This window comes from Hipposideros armiger, unplaced genomic scaffold (assembly GCF_001890085.2).
Source record: "Hipposideros armiger isolate ML-2016 unplaced genomic scaffold, ASM189008v1 scaffold_185, whole genome shotgun sequence".
Classification (NCBI taxonomy): Eukaryota; Metazoa; Chordata; class Mammalia; order Chiroptera; family Hipposideridae; genus Hipposideros; species Hipposideros armiger.
In genome coordinates this window covers 133,299-144,374 of record NW_017731535.1, presented here as the reverse complement: position 1 = coordinate 144,374, position 11,076 = coordinate 133,299, and the positions used below count along the sequence as shown (strand labels likewise).

Genomic DNA, 11,076 nt, shown 5'->3' with positions numbered 1-11,076 from the left:
TCATCATTGCGCTCTTCTTGGGCGAGGCACATCACTGGCCCTCATATGTGGGGTCCGAACCGGGGTCCTCTGGCGTCCCAAGCCAGTTCTTAACCATCGCGCCACTCGGCCGGCCCAGCCCAATACATTCTTGATGAAAAATTGCACTCACTGTGAGCCTGCTTCTTCAGACACCATTCTCACTTTCAGAAGGTCTCCTTGAAAACGGTCACTACTCTTAGGGTGGCTGACTTTCCTTGGGGACAGTGGCAGTAAATTGACCCTTGAAAGCTAGTAGCATATGCAAATAACAGTTACCATGTTGGACACTTATGTCAATTTAGAAAACAGTTGAATGAGGGTGTGGAAGGTTTTCCCACAGCACCAGGCAATCCTGCCATTCTCTGCGGACACCAGCCGGGTGTCTTATGATTGAACTCTATTCTGACACCATCTACCCAGACAAGGCGCCAGGCCCCGCAGGTTCAGCGCTCAACCCCACCGGAACACCCCCATTTAGTCGCCAATCTCAAGTCCAGGTTGTCCTGCGTGCTTCGCACTGGCTGCAAAAATCAGAGGTTCCTGTGACCCCTTCCTCAGGTTCGATCATTCGTTAGAAGAGCTCAGAGAACTGAGAAGACACTGTCTTATGTTTACTAGTTTGTAAAAAAGGTTGTAATAAGGTTGCAGATGGGCAGCCGGGAGATGAGGTTGGCAGGGCGAGCCAGGAGGCCAAGCACAGGAGCCTCTGGCCCCTGCCGGCCTGCGGACGCTCTCGCCCACCCAGAGCTCATCGAAGCGCGTTTTTCAAGAGTTTTTAGAGCTGCACCTCCATCTCTCCCCACCTCCAAACTCACCAGGGGTCTGTGAGTGGGGCTGGAAGCTTCGCCCTCTGACCACTGGGCATCCTGGTGACCAGTGGGTTCCTGTCACCGCATTAGCATGCACTCAGGTGGGATGCAAAGGGGCTCTGTATGAATGGCACATGCCCCGCTCAGGACGACGTGCCAAGGGATGTAGGCGCTCTGTGCCAGCACCCTGGGATGAAGACAGAGGAGCTCTCAAAAGTGACTTGTCTCGTGTNGTATACTGCTGTATGGTATTTCATCACTCATTATTTTGAATTATTGAACTTTTTATTTTTCCCACGTATTTAGGTCTATTCACTCCACTTAAATTCTACACCTTTTGTGGCAACTCATTAAAAGCCACACAAGATTCATGCTGGTGACAGACACTCATAGCACATCTGCTGCCTTTTGGTTTGACTAAAAAATTCACATGCCCACGATTTTGATGTATTATATTATACCACTATGTGAATTAAAGAATATATCTCAGATTATTCTGTTGATTATGGTCACTTTATTCTTCCATAAATAAAACAATCACCATGGCAACAGTGAATATCAATTTCTGAAGTAAAACAAAAATGGACTGATTGGGTATTATGATTCTCCCCATAGTTGAAAGCCAGTGAGATATGGAAGTGGTTCAAAAAAATAGCACTTACAGAATTTTATCTCCTTTCTCCAGGTATAGATCTGCGAAGTATTGATAATGTCTTTGTTTCAAGGCACATAGACCTAAATGCCATTCTTTTGAACAGTTTAAATAGGCTTTAGAAATCTCACTTAAAACAAAAAAAAGGTCTTATATTTATGCATACTTCCCACATAATCCCTTGATGGGATAGTCCAATGGATTATCAACACAGTACAGAAGACAACTGACTAAGGGTTTTTTCTTTTTAATTATATGGGAATGACTTTATCCTGAAGATATTTTGAATGTTTGGTGAATATAATAAATGAAATGGATGGCTTAGAAGTGTAATTCTTCTAGGGTTTTAAGACTTTAGGGGAATTATTTTGACAAAGTAGTTCTTGAGAAATATTTCACAATTATTTCTCATAAGGGAAAATGTTGGCAAAGGGACTTTAGGAGCAGAAATATTTAACTGTATCCTTCCTAAAGCATTATTGGGCTGAAGTTTTCTTTACTTCCTTTTCAGCTCCTTGTGGATACAATGTAACATCTCCAAATGGCACCATTTATTCCCCTGGATTTCCAGATGAGTACCCAATATTGAAGGACTGTGTGTGGCTTATCACGGTGCCCCCTGGCCACGGGGTCTACATCAACTTCACCTTGCTGCAGACTGAAGCCGTCAACGACTACATTGCCGTCTGGTAGGAGACCTGCTCCTGAAAAAGCCAGTCTGTGGTTGGGATAACCATGCTTACAACTGCTCCCAGGTCACTTAGCCGTCAGATTATGTATTTAGAAATGAAGTCGTTATGTAGATATTGAAAAGGAAGTTAACCGACTAAATTTAGAAGTGTAGAGAATAAACATCATGTAACAAGTTTGAGTTTTGTTGCATGGTGGATAGATCCAGGATTACTCTGAATATAGGAGACCCGCCCCCCCAAGATTTTTTATTTTACATATTTAAGTGCAATTTTTTTGTCAAAGGAAAGCATATAGGATCCTTTACCACTATGAGACTTGTGTTTCTAGAACTATTGAAAAACTTTACACACAGCCTCCCTTCCATGCTTATAAACAGTGCAGACAGCCCTCCACATCCGTGTCAGAGACACTGAGCCAGGCTCCGGGGTGGGACTCCAGCTCTGGGTCCCCGCCTAGTGACCTGTGCAGCCTGGGTGAGTTACTTAGGCTCTTCTGGACTGAATGTGTGTATCTATGGGGATGATGCTCCCCACCTTTGCTTTTGGAGGTGAGATTCATAGGGGTACCGGGAAATGACAATGACCCTGTGATACTGTGACACTCAGAGAAGTAGAGCAGACCATCGGGCCCCAGGAGGGAGCATAGCCCACATCCTAGAGCTCAGCTGTGCATTTGAACTAAACAGCAATGAAAACTGAAGGAGTGATTGCAGTTAACAATGCAGTGTGCATGGGTGTATGTATACACAGGTGTGCGCACATGTGTGCATGTGTACACATGTGTGCATGTGTGTTCATGTGTACATATGGGTGTGCACGTGTACGTGTGTATGTGCATCTGTGTGTGTGCCTGTGTACATATGTGTGTTCATGTGTGCGTGCGTGTGTGCATGTTGGTGAAGTTGCTGTAAGGGTGGTCTTGTTCTCATTCCTGGAAGGGCTGTGAGGCAGCAGCACATGAGTTCCAGGCACTGGGCATCAGGCTGGCATGGCTGAGGTCTCGCGAGGGCTCCCAGAGCTGGCAATGTCAGCAGGGCAGACAGTGCAGGGCTTGTGACCCAGGCTGAGGTGTGGAGTTTCATTCCAGGAGCACTGAGGACTCACCTGAGGGCTTTAGGAGGAAGAACTGTGAGAGCAGGTCCTGGTGGCAGAACAGCCAGTCTCATTTTGCGGGACACACAGCATCTGAGGGCGAGAAAGAGGCTGGCCTTTGCAGCTGCAGAGCTCACTCTTACAGGGAGGTCACCATGTGGGAACGAGGACAAAGGGACAACTTGAAATGTTAGGTTGACCACCTGAAGCTGCTATTTCAAATGCAAAACAGCAACAACAAAATCCAACAGTAGGATAATGTCAGCAGTTTCCCCCAGATTAGCCCACAGCTCTGGAAGGTCTTTATAGTTAAGAAAAGTGGGTGAGTCCCTATTGTCAGACGCCAGGGAAAGAGACTGGACAGTGCCGTCAACTTTGGGAATGTTAAACATCTTGATATTTCTAAACACAGCATCTAAAAGATGGTAATACTTTATTCAGCTTTTTAAATATTCTAATTCAGTAGCAAGATCTCCACAAATCTCACCGGTAATTAAAGAGACACCATTGAATTTCAGACTTTAAAATGCAGCTTTTGAAAGAAAGCTGATGAATGCTATTGCAGTCCTTGGAATAAACATGACACTGTCTCTCAAATTCTTCCGAAAAGGTCCCCTGGGGGACCGCGTGTGGAGTCATCCGAGCTGCTAGGTTTGCACGCCAGCCTGTCCCCTGGGGCCTGGGGTCAGACCCAGATGGAGTCCAACCACGGGAAGAGAGCGGGTCGGCGGGCGGAAGCTGTCCTGAGGCCTCTTACTCAGGCTGCCCTTCCTCCTTTCTCAGGGACGGGCCGGATCAGAATTCGCCGCAGCTAGGAGTGTTCAGTGGGAACACGGCCCTCGAGTCAGCTTACAGTTCCACCAATCAGGTCCTGCTGAAGTTTCACAGCGACTTCTCCAACGGAGGCTTCTTCGTCCTCAATTTCCATGGTCAGTGCCTTCTCAGCCCTCATGAGGTGGTCCCCTCCCGCCATTGCCGTGCGCCTGTCCCCGCGAACACCCTCGGTCCTGTCAGGGAACGCCTGACGAGAGCCTCTTCCATTTGATGCCAGCGTCTCCTGTGACCCCATTTCGCTTACTGATATCTTTACCATTTCCCATTTTATTAAGCTGTGTTTCGCAGTAAACTTGGATTCATTCCAAGTGCGTGGGAAATGAAACTGAAACGGAGGCCAGTGAACTTGGCACTTGTCGTAGATGTCTGTGTGCCTCCCTGCCGGTGAGGCGCAGTGAAAATGCCAGGTGCTTACAGACGGGCGGATTTTGAAAATGGACACTAGATGATTGGGGGAATGTATGAAATTCCTTGTCTCTCATGAGGACCGTCACCCGTGGAAGTCCTCAGGGCCAGAGCCAGAGGCCTTACCCCATCTATGTGTGGGCGTGGAACTAGGCCCTGCATGGACCCTTTCTCTTATAGAATCCCAAGCATGGATTTAAATCATTTTTAAGTTGTCTACTTTTTCCCTTCTCTACATATTCCTGGGTGTTAAATAATCCTGAGAGCCCTGGAAGCCTGAGGATATTATACAACAATGATTTACAAATAAGGACATGTCTGCACAGCATACCTAAGCATTACAGCAATGTGAGAGGAATGCATTTCGAATAATTTTGTTTATTCAGCAGATGTAACTCCAGTTTGTTTGTTTGTTTCCATAAACCATTTAGCATTTCAGCTCAAGAAATGTCCACCGCCTCCCACAGTTCCACAGGCAGAAATGCTCACGGAGGATGACGATTTTGAAATAGGTAACATGTTCTTCCCGTCCGGCCCTTTTACACACCCCCACTGCAGTAGCTGTAAGAGAGTATGTGCGTCTTTGTCAGAAATAGTCCTTAAGCGTAGCCGGGAGGTGGAGCGTGGAGGTCAGGTGTCCAAAGGATGTTTCCCTTCTTCATTTCCATGACGGGGCTTTTTGGCATTTGACGTTCGCCGTTGTCGTTTTGAGCGCGTTCCCCCTCGAGCATTTACTAGTCCACGTTTTTCTTTGGAGTAAAGTTTTCAGGGACTTTAGTGTTTCGTTAGAGACGCTTGGTCGTGCAACAGAAGAACGTAAACATTAGTGGATAAAAGAATGATTAGTGTGACATCAGCTTTTCATTTACACTGGGATATAATTGGTGAATATATTTAAACGATAACATTGAGAAATTATGCTTTGTCTCTTTATATTAATGGTCTATTTTATTAAATAATCATCAGGTCACATTAGGAAGCCAGCCACTGGATATGTTTGTAGTATAATTGTTGTGACCTGGGGTTTCTCAGTCTCAGTTACAAAGGCTCTGTCCTGTTGTCACAGCAGGTTTCAGGCCACTGGTCTCCCCACGGGACCCGACTGCGCCACACAATTAAAGGCTGATATAATGGGGGTGCTGTCCAAGTCAGGCCCAGGGCTGGCTTGGCCCTCGCTGTCTGCATTGAAGCCATTCTGTTTCACAGCCTAAAACCCCAAGCGTCCATTTCACTTTATTGTTTTTCTGCAATCCTCAAGGATAACGACATAGATGCATTAGTCAAGGAAGAAAAAACTGCCACATAATTTCTGTACTACCATTGGTTACGTTTAAGATGGCATCTTTATAAGCGAAGAACTGAAAGAGTACTATTTTATTAAACAGTCTAAAAATGAATGTGAACATTGGTTCAGAAAGAGTTCGCACATTGACCTCACCCTTCAGGTCACCAGCTGTGTATCATGCGTGCACACGCTCCAGATGTCACGGAAACGTGATTTCCAAGCGTTTTGTGTGGCCTCTTTCAGGAGACTTCGTGAGATACCAGTGCCAGCCTGGGTACACGCTGACCGGGGCCGACACACTCACCTGCAGGCTCAGCTCCCAGCTGCAGTTCGAAGGCGCAGTCCCAGTGTGCGAAGGTAGGTGCGCATGCGCCTGGCCCGGCCCTGCCTGTGCTCGCGGCCACGTGGAAGCCAGCGTGCGCCTGCGCGGCTCTTCTTTGACTCTCCCTCTGTGCTGTGACCCACTGCAGCTGCTAACCGAAACATCTTAGCCAGCTCTAGACGTTAAAGCCACGTCCACTGAGAAGGCTTGCTTTTGTGCCAGCAGTTCATCAGGAACATTTGCAAACGTATTTGGCAAGGTTGCAATAGTTTAAAAATGAAACCTGAATGCACACCACCTAGGTTCCAACGTTCCTGTTTACTATGCGTCCTTTGTCACCTGTCTACCCATTACCTTTCTGTCCACCTGTCCATCTATCTGATATGACCTTAAAGCCAAATCGGCCTGAGTTGATTAGAGAAGGCATAAATATGTACTCAGGGTACTACTTCAAAAACAGAAAATGCCTTTATCATGTTGACCCCCTGAGATTAACCTAGTTTATATTTAAACGACATCAATTCATGAGGATCCAGGACCAGAGTAAAGCAACACACTGTGCGTGTCATTCTCTGGGTTGCTGTGCTGTCACCCGCATTTACAGGGAGCTTGCCTCCCCCACGCCCTACTGCACTTGTAGCAGTCACAACACAGGGTCACCTAGCTCCCATCTGTTTCAATTCAGGAGTAAATTAGTTTAAAACGACCTGAGAATTATCTTAGGTGTCGTTCCCTAAACACCACATTATTTAACAAAATAAATAGGGACTCAGATGACGTTTATCAAATACGCAGTTAATTGTAGTCTTTCTTCCAGTGCTTTTCTATTTTTGATTGATTTAATTGGGCTCGAGTGGGGGGCCAAGCCCCCAATACATTCTTGATGAAAAGTTGCATTCGCTGTGAGCCTGCTTCTTCAGACACCATTCTCACTTTCAGAAGGTCTCCTCCGAAAACGGTCACTACTCTTAGGGTGGCTGACTTTCCTTGGGGACAGTGGTAGTAAACTGACCCTTGAAAGCTAGTAGCATATGCAAATAACGGTTACCATGTTGGACACTTATGTCAATTTAGAAAACAGCTGAATGAGGGTGTGGAAGGTTTTCCCGCAGCACCAGGCAATCCTGCCATTCTCTGCGGACACCAGCCGGGTGTCTTACGATTGAACTCTATTCTGACACCATCTACCCAGACAAGGCGCCAGACCCCACAGGTTCAGGGCTCAGCCCCACAGGAACACCCCCATTTAGAAGCCAATCTCAAGTCCAGGTTGTCCTGCGTGCGTCTCACTGGCTGCAAAAATCAGAGGTTCCTGTGACCCCTTCCTCAGGTTCGATCATTCGTTAGAAGAGCTCAGAGAACCGAGAAGACACTGTCTTATGTTTACTAGTTTGTAAAAAAGGTTGTAATAAGGTTGCAGATGGGCAGCCGGGAGATGAGGTTGGCAGGGCGAGCCAGNCACTTAATATGCTCTGTCTTTTTACCCACCTCTATTCAGAGAAAGCCACATTGCACTTGTTTAAGTGAGAGAAAAAGATAGCCCAATAAAGAGATGTCCCGTTGCCCCCTGAGTTTTCCATGCCCGGCCCCAGTAAAGCGATGGCGTGTCCCCACGTCCCTGTGCCGACGTCCGCCATGCCCATCCGCTTGTATTCCAGTGTCTCCTCGCTCTAGCTTCACGTGACCAGGAGCTGGCCAGACACAGCCGCCACTCTGTGTGAGCCACCTGAAGGCATCATCTCCCCTAGTAGCAGGGATGTGACCCGTGAACGGGGTGCAGAGCAGAGAAGGGGCACAAGGGGGAGTGGGTGAAGGTGGCAGGTGTGGCCAGACCCCAAGTTCATCCTCATGGGTGAGACCCTGGTCAGTGCGCCTGAGCCGGCCCTGCGGTCTGACGGAAGCTGAGGGCGTCATCCTTTTTATGCACCTCTTGTTTTCTGGAGACAGAAGTTCCTACAGAAGTAACTAGAGAGCATTCCCTCCTTAGCCGTGCTTCCCAGAGCAGCCCTTTCTCACCTCTGAAGCTCTGCTGAGCACCCGCTTGGAAAGAGTGACCCATGACACTCACATTGCTGACTCTTCTGGCCACACGTGGGGGTGTTTCCTACTCCGGGCAGTTCCGCGGCACTAGCCGGGGCCTGCAGTTGACCCCAGCTCTGACACTGAGTGGGGACAGCTCCACAGCCTTAAGGGCTGGGTCCCACAAGCCTCCCTTCCCCCACTCTTCAGGTTCCAGTCCCAAGACCAGGTTGTCACCTTCTGAGGGGCTCTGCATAGACCGGACTCCCATGACTCCCTCCTCCTGTTGGCTTCATTTGAGGGAGGACCTCACAGAACTCAGGCCACAGTTTCCTCAGGTTTATTACAGATGACGTAACTCGGGAACAGCTAGGTTGGAAGGCCTGGGGAGCGCAAGGTGTGTGGCCGGTGAGCATTTGGTATGGACTCATAACTCTAAGTTTTCCTTTTGCATTTGATTTTATAAGTTAAACCTTGTAGTTGTACAACCACGTTATATATGGTATTACCTACCTTCCCATTGGGGAAACAATGGGAAACACTGCCCCCCGTCCTTCCAACTGTTCACCAGCCCTGAGTATCTCCAGACCCCATTCTTCTTCATCTTCTTCTTCTCCCTCTCCCCCTTCCCCTCCTCCTCCACTACCACCCCACCCCCACCCGGGTCCAACAACACCAGCTGGTACATAATAGAGTCTTAGGAAATACTTGTTGAATAAGTGAATGAAAGGGTGTATTACTTGAATATTATAGGACAGCGTGGCAAGGAGGCGGGAGAAAGGCCAAATACCTGTCTCTTACCGTGATGGCAATATCAGCATGCATTTCCATGGACATATAAATGGATGTGTGTTTATTTGCTCTTTGGCCCCTGGGGAGAAAGACCCCGGCATCTTGCCTCCCCTGGCTGTGACGTGCACTGCATTATGTGGGGCTTGCTCCGTGTCCTACACCTATTAAGTGACGTGAAGGATCGCAGAAGCCAGTTCTGTGTCCTACCAAAAATATTGTCACACCGTTTCTTTTGCACTAATTTGGGGTTTTGTTTATTAAATTTTGTTTTGTTTCCCCAATGGGAAGGTAGGTAATACCATATATAATGTGGTTGTACAACTATAAGGTTTAACTTATAAAATCAAATGCAAAAGGAAAACTCAGAGTTATGAATCCATACCAAATGATTAATCTCAAATCACAGATAAGATATGTCCGCCCACTGGCTCAGTGCGTTTATTAGTAAGGTGTTTTCTGTTTGTTGTCTCAGTCATTTTCAGTTCACCCATTATTTGTTGTCTATTATCGATTGTGATCTGAGCTAGTCCATGGGTTAACGAAAGGGGGTTGTGCGTGGGGTGAAGGGCACACAGGGTCCCTGGCTTGGAGCCGCTGGTAGTCGGATGGTGAGGAGCAGCTGGCGGCTAATTACAGCCACGTGATAAGTGAACAAAGCCCAAGCCAAGCGGGAGAGGCTTCACGGAGGCTGCCGTTTGAGTGAGTTTGAAGAGGAGACTGCTTCGCCCTGGCAGCAAAGGAGAAAATGAGCTTCTAGCGCAGGGTGAACAATTGCATGAAGCTTGGAAGTGAGAAAAAATGTCACGTCCCCCGGGGCCACCAAGTAGCTTGTGGTGTTTGCAAGGTGGTTTGTGGCCCTTTTGTCACAGGTTGTAAGTATGTGGACACTTTCCTACATTATAAATCAAGGTTTGTCTGACTCCAAAGCCCACTGATCAATAATCACATTATAAAACTTGCAATGTGTTCTCCACAGCCCCTTCTAATGAATTTATCTCAAACTCCAGCCAGATTCAGTAAGTTTTACATGGGCTCATTTCTACCTCCCTTCAAATCAGTATAAACCTGTACAGTAGTATACTGCTGTATGGTATTTCATCACTCATTATTTTGAATTATTGAACTTTTTATTTTTCCCACGTATTTAGGTCTATTCACTCCACTTAAATTCTACACCTTTTGTGGCAACTCATTAAAAGCCACACAAGATTCATGCTGGTGACAGACACTCATAGCACATCTGCTGCCTTTTGGTTTGACTAAAAAATTCACATGCCCACGATTTTGATGTATTATATTATACCACTATGTGAATTAAAGAATATATCTCAGATTATTCTGTTGATTATGGTCACTTTATTCTTCCATAAATAAAACAATCACCATGGCAACAGTGAATATCAATTTCTGAAGTAAAACAAAAATGGACTGATTGGGTATTATGATTCTCCCCATAGTTGAAAGCCAGTGAGATATGGAAGTGGTTCAAAAAAATAGCACTTACAGAATTTTATCTCCTTTCTCCAGGTATAGATCTGCGAAGTATTGATAATGTCTTTGTTTCAAGGCACATAGACCTAAATGCCATTCTTTTGAACAGTTTAAATAGGCTTTAGAAATCTCACTTAAAACAAAAAAAAGGTCTTATATTTATGCATACTTTCCACATAATCCCTTGATGGGATAGTCCAATGGATTATCAACACAGTACAGAAGACAACTGACTAAGGGTTTTTTCTTTTTAATTATATGGGAATGACTTTATCCTGAAGATATTTTGAATGTTTGGTGAATATAATAAATGAAATGGATGGCTTAGAAGTGTAATTCTTCTAGGGTTTTAAGACTTTAGGGGAATTATTTTGACAAAGTAGTTCTTGAGAAATATTTCACAATTATTTCTCATAAGGGAAAATGTTGGCAAAGGGACTTTAGGAGCAGAAATATTTAACTGTATCCTTCCTAAAGCATTATTGGGCTGAAGTTTTCTTTACTTCCTTTTCAGCTCCTTGTGGATACAATGTAACATCTCCAAATGGCACCATTTATTCCCCTGGATTTCCAGATGAGTACCCAATATTGAAGGACTGTGTGTGGCTTATCACGGTGCCCCCTGGCCACGGGGTCTACATCAACTTCACCTTGCTGCAGAC

At 46.2% G+C, this 11,076-nt stretch overlaps 1 protein-coding gene across 1 annotated transcript in view; it reads left to right on the top strand.

The window, feature by feature from the left end:
* Nucleotides 1-11,076, top strand: part of CSMD1 (CUB and Sushi multiple domains 1) — a 1,699,370-nt gene that overhangs the window by 1,555,209 nt on the left and 133,085 nt on the right. Inside the window, exons 40-43 of the mRNA XM_019652695.1 lie at nucleotides 1,994-2,171; nucleotides 4,050-4,195; nucleotides 4,937-5,017; nucleotides 6,034-6,147. Of these exons, the coding sequence (XP_019508240.1) occupies nucleotides 1,994-2,171; nucleotides 4,050-4,195; nucleotides 4,937-5,017; nucleotides 6,034-6,147 (519 nt within the window). The remainder of the gene's footprint in view (nucleotides 1-1,993; nucleotides 2,172-4,049; nucleotides 4,196-4,936; nucleotides 5,018-6,033; nucleotides 6,148-11,076) is intronic.